General features: G+C 41.7%; 1 protein-coding gene across 2 annotated transcripts; it reads right to left on the reverse strand.

Moving 5' to 3' along the window:
* Positions 1–452: 452 nt before the first annotated feature.
* Positions 453–14,572, reverse strand: LOC106037249 (SERTA domain-containing protein 2-like). 2 transcript variants are annotated; one of them, XM_066998449.1, is made up of 3 exons: positions 14,425–14,572; positions 11,763–11,881; positions 453–4,134 (listed from the first exon to the last, which is right to left on the reverse strand). In XM_066998449.1, exon 3 carries the CDS (start codon positions 4,128–4,130, stop codon positions 3,279–3,281), a length of 852 nt encoding a protein of 283 aa, XP_066854550.1. In that variant the 5' UTR covers positions 4,131–4,134; positions 11,763–11,881; positions 14,425–14,572; the 3' UTR covers positions 453–3,278. The 2 variants fall into 2 exon arrangements, with proteins under 2 accessions (XP_066854550.1, XP_047925671.2); XM_048069714.2 differs by lacking the exon at positions 14,425–14,572 and adding an exon at positions 13,794–14,047.
* Between the last annotated feature and the right edge of the window lie 479 nt (positions 14,573–15,051).

Raw genomic sequence — 15,051 nt, forward strand, 5'->3', positions numbered from 1 at the left:
ATTCATGGCATAACCAACAGTCTTCCACCGACACCCAGTCTGGCAGCACACAGGCCTGCTGTGGCCAAAGCGTGTGCATCAAGAGAGCTTGGGTTTGCCACTTGCTTGAGCATGGCAGCTCCAGAAGCAGTGCTAACAACTGTGTGGGCCAGTAAGACTACACAGGGTAGCCAAGACAAAAGTCTGAGGGCAGCTGAAGGCTAACAAACATCACCTGTTCACAGCAGGAATCCCCCCCACCGCACCCACCAGCTGGACAAAGCTCTGTGCAACATCCCCTGTTCTGTGGGGACGAGCCTCACGTGCAAACGGGATGAAACTGGTGTTTTGTATTTCCGAAAAAAAGTATAAAAGCAACCACCTGGGGAAAATGTTTCATCTTTGTAGATGAAAGGATGAAAGAAAGGTGGCAAGGTAATTGTTTTTAAAACAAATACTAGAGGCTTCAAATATAAATGGTTAAACTGCAAAACTGTGGCTTTTATTTCCAAACATACAATAAATAGGTCCACCACAACTAGCCTCTAACTTCATTTTACATGGAAGGATTTTAAAATTAGTTTGTGCATATTTAAAAATTAATCTTCCCTTTGCACATAATTCCATACATTACCGAACTGCATTACATACCAGCTTTATGGTCTTGGCACTGTGATGCAAGCAAGCAATTAGAAACAGAGCTTTGTGGCAAGCAATTTAACAAAAATCACATTTTGTATTGTTGATAAAATGTACCAACAATTTCATCTATTTATGAAGTGTACAAAAAAGTTCAGCACGTAAATGCTGAAAAGGAAGTCTTCTCTGTGTTGGGGTTGCAAGGTAAGTGGATTAATTAACTGTTCACTATTTGCTACATGATATAATTTTAATACCAAAATATCTTTACTGCATAGTAACATTCCATATTTTCAAATGCAAGAAGAAATTAAATGCAATCTTTTTTATTTTATTCCTCATCACTGAATTTAAAGACGTTTTTAACCACAACTCTGCTTCATCACAGTGCAGAAGGCCCTTAATATTTCAAGGATTTATTCAGGCATATCTTTAATACAAAAGTAGAGGCTGAGGAAAAGCCAGAGTAGTCTATACACAATGCACAATCTGTGTACATTCTGAAGCTGTACCTCTTCAAGAACTACTTATACACTCTTCAAACAAATCCCTTTATCCAGCAATTCAAAATACTTTAGATCAGAAGTTTTATATTAGAATCAATACATTATATGCATATAAATACATTTATACCCTTCGGTTGCTAAACAACCCAGATGGCTGCAAGGATGTGACCTGAACTGGTTCTCCACTGGTTTGGGATACCAAACTGTATTGGCAGCTAACTGTTAACCAAAAGAGTCACAGTAAAAAAAAAAAATAATAAAAATTAAAAGATCTTTGCACAAGGTAGGTGTGCTACAGCATCAGTTAAGACTAAAAATAGTAGGTGATACCCTGGCACCGTCAATAGGGCCAGGACTCCAATGTTTGTGAGATGCAACACACAGTAGATGTTTTCTTTCTCTGCAGATGCCCCATTCTTGTAAAGTCCCAGCAGAACAAAAACAAAAAAACAAACCGAAGCAAAGCTTTTACAACTACAGATTTTCTTATCAGACAGGTGCTGCAGCTTTCAAGACCAAAGTAAAAGTTTTATAGTTAAAAAAAAAAAAAATCAAAAACCCCTAAAAATAACTAGTGTGCAAGTGTGTACTTCAGAAGACAATAGCAAGGATCAATACAGACCTCAATTCAAGCTGAAACAGTATCCAAACTGTCTTACAGAAAAAATAGTTCTCACTGCAAATCTCATCTTCAGTTAACGAGTGCGCTTATATATACCTATATACACACCTGCCACACACACACCAACCCTCCTTCAGTACAGCCTGCAGCACAGCCACCAGCCACCACCAGAACAACGCTTTCAAAGCACGGGCGGGCCCCAGTCCTGACGCTGCATCCGAGCAGTCAGACCCCTGAGCTCCCACAGACGCAGCTGCAGGACGGTTCTTAGTCATCGGCACTGACTCACCGCCTACCGGGCAGTATTTCAGGAGCGTTCAGAACAGCGAGCACTGGCGGGTGCAGCAGGAAGCCTTCTCAACTTCATCTCTTAAAGGATACAGAAACGGTGACTCCTCGAGTATCCTCCCAAGGTGCTAGAAGTTTTAAGTTTGAAGCGTTTCTTTCTACAATGCCAGGTATACAAACGTGTATCTTTTTTAAATAATATTGCACATAAAAATCATCTTAAACTTTGTAGTGAAAGCAGAGCTGAAGGACAGTGTTTTCCAAAACAGATTAAAAAGCTACCTGTACATAGTAAGTTTTAATTTAAAGAACGCCAAGATTATTCAAAATCTAAGCACATAATACTGACAGAAAATTGTTAAATTGCACAATCTACATATAAATTACATTTGTAAATACTTAAAAGTTTTTAAACATTGAATACCCTTGATTTCACAAATCAGCTAGGTCACTGTCAAAGGATCAGCTTAATGAGTTAGAAGTACTTTCCCCCAGAAAAAAATAGAAACAAAAAGATCTGCAGTCTTAGACGAAGCACTGGAAAGAGTTAAAGCATTTCAGCTCAGAGGTAGTGCTAAACACATCCAACTAGAAGTCCATTATATTTGAACTATGATGAAATAACGTAGTAAAATGTAGAAAGACTATAAAATTTACAAAAATAAATAGTTCTGAATGCTTTAGAAAACGCAAGAGACTTTGTTGACAAGTGTCTTGATCTGCTTTTCCGACCAAAAGAAAGCAAAGCGTGTCTCATTTTTAAAATATACCCATCTCTAGTAATGTGTCTGCATCCAGGCAATCCGACTATGCAACTTGACATATGCCAACTCGGCATAGACTCTGATATTAAAAATAAAGTGGAGGCTTTGTAAAAGATCATCTCATATGAAATTTGTTTTGCATGTAAATTCTTCTGACAAATTAAAAATTGCACATAAAAAAGTTTATTGAAAGAGGCATGAGGGGTGATAAGGGTATGTGCCTATAGTTCCGCATACACCCTGGAAGGAAAAAGATGATTGCACAGTTCTGATAAATAAATATTTCTTTTAAAAAAAAAAAAGAAAAGGACTGCCACTTTTCTGGTTCGTAAAAGTTTTGGAATTATTTAGAGAATCCCGCTATGGACAGATTATTCTTTACTTTGTGTTTTAAATAATTCTTTACAACTTTTCCAGTGGCTTTTATCCTGAAACCAAATGAAAGTGGCAGTCAAAAAGTATCTTTGGGTAAAACAAGTATCAGGATCCAACGAGAATTTCCATGATGTGGTCCAGCTCGCTCAGATCTGTTCTACATATCTGAATGTTGTTTGCTGAAGAAGAATTACAGGATGGGAAGGTTTTCAACGGTTCTTCTGTAGCAAGAGGTGGTGGTCTGGGTGGCATTAGCGGAGGGCAACAGAAGTCTGAATCATACATTGAAGTGTCAATATCTTCAAAAATGTCATCTATTGCCAAATCCTTCAAGTAGCTAGTTGAATTCGAAATCTCAAAGGAACCAAACACGCATTCAGCTCCCTTCAAATCTTGTCTATCATCTTCTAGCTTTAGACCGGCATTTTCTGGAAACTTTGGCTGGTCATCTCCAGTAGGAACCAGACAAGTAGGTGGGCTTATGTCTTCTACAAAGTCTAAATCCTTCAGAATTGATGAAATAGCAGACGACATATCATCATCTGAGACTATCAGCAGGCTATTTTCTATCTGGTCTTCTGCAGACCGCAAGTCACAACAGTTAGACTCTTGCTGACTAATACCTGAAGGCAACTGTAGGGAAATCCCAGATGACTCCATCCCTGTGTAGCTGTGAGTACTAGGAGTAATGCCAGCGCAGACATTAACTGGCTGCTGATTACTCTCTTGTCTCATTTCCTCTTGAATTTGCCGCACGGTGTTGGCTATGAGGACAGAGCGGTGCAAGTTCGGTTCCACCAGCATTTTGTAAGTCTGTAACTTGGTGAGGCACATGTTGAGCACCAGCTGCCTCTTAAGCGGATATGACAGATTTCGACTGGAATCGAAGGCACTAGAGAGACCAGCCATGTTCTCCTCATAGTCACTCAGCTTGCGTTTTAGGCCTCTCCCCAACATGAACCTGAAAGAGAAACACTCTGAATTAACCTTGGGCAAGACTTCTGCAAGACCTCAACAGGCACTTTCAAAAGTCCTCAGCATACAATTTATTGGTTGACTTAGATTCTAATGCCATAAAACACTGAAAGACAATAAAATCCTACATAGCACTCTCATTGAGAAGATGCACTTGCCAACTGTATTGCTTCACAGGATTTTCTTCGAGAGAAAACATGACAAATATAGTAACTGCTGTCTGAAAAACAGTATTTAGAAGTTCTTAGACTGCTTTTGAAGGTTTACATGAGGATATGAACTTAATTATTTAAAAACTTGCTAGGTTAGCTGTGTTTTTTAGCCTTATGCATTTAAATTATATGGAATACAAAATTCACTAGTGAAGAAAGTCTTATGTCCATATGAAATGAAATGGATGCTTATATTTAAACATTTTCAATTTAACATTCATTTGTTTCTAGGCACAGTAGCTTAGAATGTAAAACTAGTTTTAACACCCATTTTTAATCTCATTAATGTATTCTTAACGTCTTGCTCAGTGTCTCTTTTATAGAACTCACTTCTTGGGTGACTTAAAATTGTTTTACTACAGTAAAACCACAAAGCAAGACCAGGAACATGGCCTCCTAGGGAATCCTTCTACCCAATTCGTACCCGAGACTAAATCTGGCTTGGCTGCAGAACTCCAAGGATTATCATCAGTGCTCATGGCTACTGGTTCACAACCTGCTACTGACTTAACTCTGAGGACATCCAGCAGGAGGTTATCAAATGGAATTTTAGAAGTGACCAATCCTGCTAAATAGATACAGTAAAGAAGTAGAACTTCGTTGGTTCCCACCTGCTGTGTGCTTTTGCATTGAAATACAAGTGGGTCTATAACAGTGACATCAAAACTAACTGTAGGCATACACACCTAAAATACAGGTGATCCAAGCAAAATACATGCTTGAATGATGATTACCCAGCATCAAAATACAAAGTGTTTTATTTAGTAGGGACAACACATACTAAGCAACCACTTGTGCACACAAGGAAAAGAAGTATACCATGAGCAGGAAACACTGGTAAAATCTTGATTGCACACATCTCGATGTGTCCATGGAACACAGAGACCTCACTCCCAAAAAACTAAAAAAAATTAAGCAATCATAAACTAGACACCCCATGGCAGATTTAGGGCAGATCCTTCATACACAACAATCCAGACACTGCACGCTGCAGAGGGCCTCCCAACTTCCTTTTCATGTGAGCACTGCATACTGCCAGCAACAGCTCAGCTGATTGCTGCAGCTGCCAGCTGCCAGACTTTTGGGGACAAGGAGATGGCAGCAGGATAAAGCTTTTTTTACTTTCAGGATTTCTCCAGATTTGCAGGAAGCACTGCAGGGCTCCATGGCTACATTCATCTGCCTGGACTAGGCTGGTGGAGAACTCAGCTCCTCTGGAGGAACAACTCTGCCAAAGCTGCAAACTTTTTAAGTTCATCATGTAAGTTTAAACGTTGTAAGTCTGAAAGTGTGCTTTACTCCAAAGTTTTCTGCTGAACCGCCACAGCAGCAGCTGAATGTCTTAAAAAAAGATATCTGAATGTGGCTGTCTCTTCATGTCGGTAATCTTCCCACCCCATCTAGAACCAACAGAGCCAGGCAGCGCTGAGCACTCAGAACAAGATCAGCACCAAATACAATAATTGGAAGTACTTTGGGGGCTCTGTGTGTGTGTGTGCGCCAGGTATCCCCAGCAAAACTATCAACAATGCTGTCAGCAACTGGTAACTTCAGACACAATCTAAGGAAAACTACAAGTTATACAGACCTTTGCAATAGGACTGTCACTAAATATACCAACTGGTGACATATCATGGAGATAATTAGTGTCTCCAAATGATTTGAAAAAAAAAAATCAAGAAAATTATTAATTCTCCATTTTAAGTAGCATTTAAATGCTGCGCTACCTAAGGCATGCCCACAGACCCTGTACGAATAGAGAATAAAACCATACATCAAAACAGCCACGTGCTCACTACGCGCCATCCTTCCCATACACTGCACATTAGCTGTTTCCTTTTCTCTCCACTAGTGCAGACCAAAGTTCATACTCGTAAGGCAAGTAAATGAAGACTGGACACAGAAGACTAATTCTGTCATTTTATATTTTCAGAAGACCTGTTTTTGCCACTTTACTGCTTTTAATACATTTTCAAATATATATTTACACTATATTATAAACACAGGAAATACTAGACTTATCTGTTTGAATTATATGAATAATTAATTTCTAACATATCAAAAATGTGGTCTTTAATTTCTGTACACAAGCTTAAGAGCAAGCAAACTTGCATAAGCGAAGATATATAATTTCACAAGAACAACTTAAAATCAAATATTTAACTTTTAAAGTCATACAGTAGTCTAATTAGACTACATATTTCATGCTTATATACGGAGACACCTTTTCCCTTCCTCAAATTTCCTTCATAAAAAATTGTCCTAGAGCATTCTAGAAATACATAACAAAGTTCGAGTGTGACAGTACCCTGAACTATAAAAATTAAATTCAAGAAACATTATTTGCTCCGACTTCAAGTGTTTTTACTTAACAGATTCCGCAGATGTCTGAGGTGGTGTTTTACAAACATACTCCTATTTTACGTTTCATAAATTCTGCCTGTTTAGTATGATTTTTCCCTAATTGCAAGTCTCCCCTCCAGGAGGGAGGTGATTTCAGAGGTTACATAAAAATTTGAAAAAGGCTAATAAAACCAGAGTACCACTGGTACAGTGGGTTTAAAAATGACTAGTGTCATGGTTGCTACAGGAGACATTAAATTTCAGTTCTTGTCAAACACACTCAGCTGCTGACCTACAAAAGATACAAAGCCCCTTTGTTACCAGCTAATCTACATTTTATCAGGCCTTTTGCTTTACTTTTTAGCATAAGAATTTCTGACAGGGTCATATTCTTAAACTACCTCATACTTTATAAGCAATTTGCCCTTTTGTAGCATCATGTATTAAAACACAAACCCCAAAACCAGAACTCCCAAACCAGTCAAATACTCTCTTTTGGCAGCGCTACTTTGTGATATATAAATCACATTACTTAATTATGCAGTGTTCCCCTCATTTCAATTTTTATTACTAGGGAAAACAACCAAGTCCACACAAAAATCCACGTTTCCACGTCGATGCATATTGCTGCTCACCGGGTGCAGCTGTCAGCCCTACCAGAACCACACAGCCCACTTAAAGAAGCACAAGTTAGGCACAGTAAAGTACAAAGAGGGCACGCTAGAAACTGCACTTTCCTTACTCCTGTCCAATTCCAGGAACCTACTCAGATCTCAGAAAACTGCATCTAGTGACAGGATTTTGGCACACGCCAATCTGATAACTCTGTAATTTGTAAGAAAATAAACTGAACAAAAATTAAACTTTATGCCAAGTTCTAACGTGAAGTCTATGCGTAGCTGTTCAACAATAAAAGAGGCAAACTGTAAGCCTTTCCTTGACCATTAAGAAAAAGTTCAATGACCACATTTTTAGAATCTTTTGTCATGGAAAAAAAGAAAACCACAAATATGAACAATGAGGAATGTAAGATCTCAGAAACTTTTTCTGGCTTTTCTCATCTTCTCTCATTGTAGTAATGCAGACTGAGCCACAGGCCATTTATAGCAAAATGCTTTTTATTTTAAGTTATTCCGTGGAAAATGAAACAAAGTGAATTGAACGTTTAGAAGTGCCAAACTCTGGACCTATGTCAATGAACTATGAAGGAGACTATACATAAAAATTCTGCCCCTGACAGCACGTTCCTCATTTACTTCCAGTTCCATGGAGTCCATTTCATGTGAACTCCTCCCTGCTAAGATGAGAAGAAGCCTCCATGCTCTGTAATCCTACACTGTACCCGAGCTGGAAAAAACTTGGAGGGTAGAGGCACGTCACTGGCTGGCAGATCCGCACGGAATACCAAACAAACAGGCCTGGTCAGAGCTTGCAGCTACTCAGAAGAAACATTCCAGCCTACCAAGAAAAATTCACATTGCGACGTGTTGTGGACAATACAGGACTCGTGCCACCATTTCAGAGGAAAAACACAGCTCCATCTGTCACGGGGTCTGATAGTGCAGTGCAGCTGCCACTGACACATGGTTAGGAAGTGCAGCTGGAAACAGTCACAAAGAAGAACACAGCACGTGAAAACTCTCAATTACTCCTACGTGGGCAAGCTACTAAATTTCTTCTTCCTCACCTTCCAAAAACATTTTAAGAACAAGTTAAACAACATTTAGAATCTGGAACCGCACAGAGCTTTTAATTTTTAGAACAGAAAAGCTTCAAAAACCATGAGCATATAAAACATGACTGGCACAGTTAAAGTTGTCTAAACACATACTTTTCAGGCATAAAACAAGCACTCCAGCTAACTACACAAGAATTACTCATTTACCATTAAAGACTGTTTAAATGGCAAGATCACCAACAGAGTACTTGGCCTGCACTACGCGGGAGGTCAAAATTATTTCATCAGTAGTGGTCCCTTCTGGCTTCTCTTCTGAAGTTATTAAATTCAAATTTGCTATTTTTTGTCATACAGACAGCGTTGCATTTTTCAGCCTAAAATTGTCTCAGGTGATAAACAACTGTTCCTCACGAGACACGAGTGTTAGACTTGAATAGGTGCAAGCACCTCAGGAGTGAAAGCTGTCTGTCCAGTTTTCAGTAAGGCAGCTCTGCTAACTTGTATTCACATCAAAATTAGAGACTCTTTGCTATCGTAATTTAGGTAATTCTCTTTCAGAGTCTCCTTTGGCTCATAACCATGGAAAACAACTAACAGTAAAGGCTGCTAGAAGTCTCCTCGGATCAGAGACTCGTGTTAGTGACTGACTGAAGCTGACTGATAACCTGATTTCCTGCTCTCCTCTCTTCCACGGATGCATTTCACAAGCACGCATCTATCTGCAGGAAACGTGAAGGAAGACAAACATCCCCACAGCTAATGGATGTTTCTCAGGATTATTCAGCATACACTGCAGACTGGTTCTAATGGTACCCTTCCCCTATCCCCCATATGTTTTAGCATAGGTGACAACTTCATTAAGCTTTAATTACGTGGTGGGCTGGGTCTTGACTAGCACTGCCTGTATAAGAAGCTGCCCAGAAGAAAGGTGAGGCTGAAGGTACAGTTAACAGACACAGCATAAATCCTTTCCTCCCATCCGGACTTAACACTGATCGCTTGAACATGACTTACGTAACCCAGTAAGCCGTCAGACTACACAGAACAGCCTATCTGATCTGGTGTCCTCAGCAAACGTTGGAGATCCCCACACCACCACTCCTTGGCTGTTAGCAGAAATTAAGAGGAAGGAAGGGAAGGAAAATTAAACACCTTTAAAAGACATGAAAGTAAAAAGTAACCTGGACCAGAATACACGTTTAAATACACAAAGATGTATTTAAGTCTCCCCCTCCCCACCCTGCCCCATTTTAGCCAAGATGAGTAACTGCTGGAGGTGGCTAAAAATGTACATATAGGGAGGAGTGCAGTCCTACCAGCTTACTGCCATACCTAAGCTCCTATGTAACCACGTCTCTGCAGGAGTTAGAAACAACCAGAAAAGAGCTGCTCAGAGAAGGGAGAACTGATGTCAACTTCTGGTCACAAAATCCCGATCTGTAACACACCTTGAGGTCTTTCTGTTACTGCTAAAGCAGCTACAACACAGAACCAAGACATGCTACTGTTCAGACTTAAAAAAGAGTAAGAAAACCACCAACAACAAAAATAGAAAACATACCTATGGATGCACCTAACATCCCTTCCCACATTTTGCAAATAAAAATATGCGGAAGAGTATTCATTAAGAACAGGAAAGAAATGAGAGGAAGAGTAAGCCAAGCCCAGCGTTACAGCCTGGAATTCATAACCTTCCCACTGTCACTTCATTATTTTTGGAAGAAGTGAACAAATATGTATCATACAGTAATATTTCAGGGATTGAAATACTGTTTACCAAGCACTTCAGAGTGAGTTTTACCTTGATTTAGAAGTTAGATAGAACCTCACCCCCCCAGCTATTTGTATCATGTCTAATTAGATTTGGAAAATTCCTGCACTTAAAGGACATCTTCCTAAGTTCCTTACTCTCGTTTTTTTCACACAGCACTGCTAAGAGATTTGCTTTAGAAACTACCATGGCTATCTTAGTTTCAGGGCACAACATTTCACTCTGGACAAGAAGCTCCTCTGTTACGATGTGTACTTTCCACAAGTTAAAAACAAGTGGCTCTGGGCCATTTACAACAGTAAATGAAACTTATTCTTAGCAGCTGATACCTATCACTAGAGGCTGATACATAAATGTGCTGAGGCAATACCAGTGTTAGGCAGAGAAAAACTTCCATACTTACACAAGCAAACACAAAAACAGTGTCACTCCTCTCCACTTGTGACTATAGTTCCATACCAACAAAGCTCACAGGTGTATGTGTTTAATACATGTGTGTTTAGCAGGTATTTTTCAGGAAATTTAGATTATTTTTTCCTTTTTCTTTCTTTAAGCAGGAAGAAAGCTCTGGAATCATGTAAACCAAGGATCAATAGCAGGTAGCAAAGCTAACACCTTATCAAGAGTTTCTAAATCTGAAAACTTCCCAAATAAAACTATATCATAATAAAGTGAGTACATACAGGAATCCAAACAACAAGAACCAAACAACCATGGTTCCACCTAAGAAAAATCTTACTAAAAAGAACTCTAAATGTGATGACAAACCTCTTCAGAGCTTGTTCTCATCAACTGAACCGTCAATCCTCTTTCCTTACACTATCTATTTCCTTCAAATACAGAGATACTGAATGCATTCACCTAATTAATACTGGCATATATTTTAGGGTTACGGTGACCTAAATAGAGGTCCATTAAGAACAAAAGCCATAGCTTATTAACAATGTCAAATTTGCATGCCCATACTTAGAAATAGAAGATCAGACCATTAACAGTAAGCGCAACCAAAAAAAAAAAAGGCTCTTTTCCTGATAGAAAAACAAACAAACAAACAAAACAACAACAACAAAAAAATTAATCTTTAGCTCTCTGTATGGGATATTCAGGTTACTTTGAATAACCAGCTCAGAAATCACTTCCATTTTCCCTAACACAGTGGCCTACAGCAACCTTTCTCCAGTATCCAAAGTGCCTTCTCCTCTCACAAGAAGCCTGTAATACTGTGCAAAGTCCACGGGCACATGGTAGAAAAACTGCATCAGATTCAACAGCTGCACAGTGGGCCTCGCTATAAGATTGGGGCCTTTGTTAACAAGGATCCAATGCAGTGATCTTAATAAAGATCATTTTTACAAGTTTTTGTTACATTATAGCACTGTCTCATTAGAAAGGAAAAAAATACATTAAGAAATCAAATTCAGAACATTCAAACCAAAGAACTTACAGTGTTCAACAAGCCTAAAGCACTTCACTTTATATCATACACCCCAATCTTAAACATTATTATTCAGTTTATCACTCTAGCCCACAAAAATAACATCTACAGCTGATTATCAGCACATGGGCTATCCACGTAAGATATGATTCAATAAAAATACACAAGTAGTTACCCTTAGAAAATTGAAAGGAGTCCAGGCAGGAAGATTCCAGACTTTGCATAAAGTGTGGTCATCCAAGAGTCTTGAACTATGCACGAGTCCAAGCCATCCACAGAGGTAGGATGATGTGACTTATGGGGAAAAACAAAGAAAAAAAAACCAGAATATTTCATTACTATTTTTTAAACCAGAATTATTAAACACACAATTCAGTACAACTTTTAAAATTATTTCTGCTAAATCCCACTAAAGCAGTTAAACTGAAATAAGAAAAACTGAAGTTCATGAATGCACTGAAGTAAGAGGACCTCGTAGTTTCACCTATGAATGCATGAAATGTGTTCATAAATTAATATTACAGAAGAGAATCCTGATCCTCCAAATGTTAGGCTTTGGAGTGAAAACTTGCAGTGACACCTCTTCAGGTTACTGAACACTACTGAAATTTGTAATAGTTTCAGAAATCATGAATCAGGAGAGCTTATACCATGAATTGTAAAGAAGTACATTTCAGAATTAGCCCCTAATGTTTACAGACTGCAAAAGGAGTTCAATTTTTATGAAATTCCCTAGTTTTCCTCATTTTCAGCACGCACAAAACCCCTACAAGAAGACAGCAGGCAGGATACTCTTTAATTGCAAGCTATATTCAGCATATCATAGTTTTCATCAAAACCCTGATAAAGGAGCATTTGCAGTTTGCCAACAGAGTACACAGATTAAATCATGGATTAGACCAAGGCACTGGAAACTGTGGAAGACATAAAAAGGGTGCAGTGACAGTCAACTATGAAGGAGGCTAGAAGACACAGAAGGAATTGTACAATCCATGCCCTAGAGGTCTCAACTCTACCTGGAGAATCCACGTTTCTCAGCTCCAAGGATAAAAGCCCTTACGCAGGCTAGCAGCCCACTGTCTGAATTGCATCTGACATGTTTGTCTGCGTGCAACATAGACAGGTACACACAGAGACCCACCCCCAGCTGCAGCGCTCCAATCACTTTACAAAGTTACCACAAGAGCAAAGATCAATAGTTAGCCAGATGATTGCGAAAGACTGTATTTAAGAAACAAGAATTCATGTTATTTTACAACTCTTTAGTGAAAGCCAGTCTTGTATTTAGGCAGATGGAGCAGTAAATGAATACAGTTCATTTTACACAGCAACTCATTGCCTGGTGCTACCAAAGGGCTCCTCCGTTTACAGATTCTTGGAACTGAAAAGATGCAGTAAAACAGCAGCAAGATGCCCCTGACCTAACAATGCTAAATCTAACCCACGGTAATAAATACAGCAATAGCCCCCTCTTCCTCCCAGAAGCTGGCTTCTTTCCTATCATAAGATGATCCATATTATATGCAGTTAAAAAAAAAAAAAAATTAAGGAAAAAAAAAACAGCAGACAGAGAAATGAAAATTCATTATCTTTTTTGGCTTGAAACAGCAAGAGCTTAAAAGGTCAAAACTGAGGTTTATTAAAGTGTACTTGCTAAGTCACAGGGGGGAGGAGAATGTTCACTGACTGCATTTTCTATACACTTAAAACATTTGTCCTTTCGTTTTCAAGTGCAATCTTTTGAGCATTAAAGAACTCTCAAAAAAAAAAAAGGCTAACAAGTGTATCAGAACATTTAAAAGTTTTTGACTAGCTTTAGTTAAGAAAAAGTCCAAAAGTCTTTGATATAAAATGAATGCTGTCCCTTGTGTTTTAAAAGTCTGACCTTTTACTAGACGAAGGTGGAGTCCAAGGAGTTATCAAATTTGACTCCTTCACTATATAATGCACAGAAATTCTGCAGAATTAACTGTTGAGGTTGTAATTTTTCCCCTACGTGATTTCATATAGGAACGAGTGACAGCAAGGAGTACAGAGGTAAGGTTACTAGATTTAGATTTTACAACCTGTTATTAAAAAAAAAAAAAAAAAAAAACTTATACAAGACCCACGGTAGCTGTAAATCACTATGAATAATACATGCAGCAGATTTTTTTTTTTCCCCTTTCATTTTCGTCCACCGCCTTCCCCTGCACTTTTCAAGTACCTGTTTTCGGGCCACTTCAGCCAGCAGAGCCCCCAGCCTTTATTTTCAGGGCACTTCCCACCCTGCGGCTCACTTGGGGCCAAAAGCGCCTCAGGAGGACGGCGAACAAACCAAAGCCCTGCCGGACGGGGCCGCCTTTTCGGAACCGGGCTGCTCCGGGACGCGCTTTGAAGGCAACCCGGGCCTAACCCGGGCAGGACGGGCTGACGGCGGCGGGCGCCGAGGGGAGTTTAGGTGCCCCCTTCAGAATTTCGGTGGGGTCCCCTCAAACTTCGCTGCCCCCCCCCCACCCCCGGCAGCCGCTCCCGGCGGGGCCGTGCCGGGCGGTGCCCCCCCCACCCCGTGCCGTGAAGGGCCCGGCCCGGCCGCGCCGCGAGGCTCGGGGCCGGCCCTTCCTGCGCCCCCCCCCGGTACCCGCGGCCATCCCGGGCGGCGAAAAGTTGCGCTCCTCCCCCTCCCTGCCCCCCGGCGCTAATTATAACCGCGCTAACAACTTCCAGCCCCCCCCCTTTTCCCCCCTTACCCTCTTTACTCCCCCCTTCCCCCCCCCCCCCGGTCCCGCTCCCCTCAGGGGCTCCCCTCACCACCCCCCCCCAGCCGTTGCCCCCCCCTCACGGCGCCGCCGCCTCACCTGTGAGCCGCACCGCGCCGTGCCAAGGCAGCCGGCCGGGCTCCCTGCGGCGGTGCTGGGGCTCCGGGAGGCGGAGGCGGGCGCCACCCCCGCCGGGCCCCGGCAGCCTCCGCCCCTGCCGGCCGTCCCCCCTCCCTCCCTCCGCCCGCGGCACCACAGCGGCGGCGGGGTGGGGAATGAGGGGGGGGTGGTGGTGGGAGGGGGGGGGGGTGAGGGGGCCGCGCACGCCGCCAGCTGGCCGCTCTCCCATTGGCCGGCGGCCCTCGCAACCTGCCCGGCAACCATTTTCTGACTGGTCTGGGAGGAAGGAGGGGGTCGGGCTGCGGCCGGCCCCGCGCCGCGGCCCAATGGGAAAGGGAGGAGAGCGGAGGTGGGCGGTGACACCGTGAGGCTTCGTCCAATAGGAAGGCGGGCGCCACTGAGTCCACCCCGTCTCTCCCCCCCCCCCCGCCGGGCGGCGGCCCCTCCCTCCCGTCACGGCCCGGGACAGGGCAGAGCCCCCCCCCCCCCCCCCCCAACCGCCTTGTACCAAAACCGCCCCGTTTAACCCCAAAGCAGCGCTCCCACACCTCCCGCTGCCCGCGCACGCCTCTGCCCAGCGATAACACGAGGGCAAACATTGCGAAA

This window comes from Anser cygnoides, chromosome 5 (genome assembly GCF_040182565.1).
Source record: "Anser cygnoides isolate HZ-2024a breed goose chromosome 5, Taihu_goose_T2T_genome, whole genome shotgun sequence".
Classification (NCBI taxonomy): Eukaryota; Metazoa; Chordata; class Aves; order Anseriformes; family Anatidae; genus Anser; species Anser cygnoides.

Coding starts and splice junctions, on each gene's coding strand:
- LOC106037249 (XM_066998449.1), bottom strand. CDS start 4,130: ATGTTGGGGAGAGGCCTAAAACGCAAGCTGAGTGACTATGAGGAGAAC.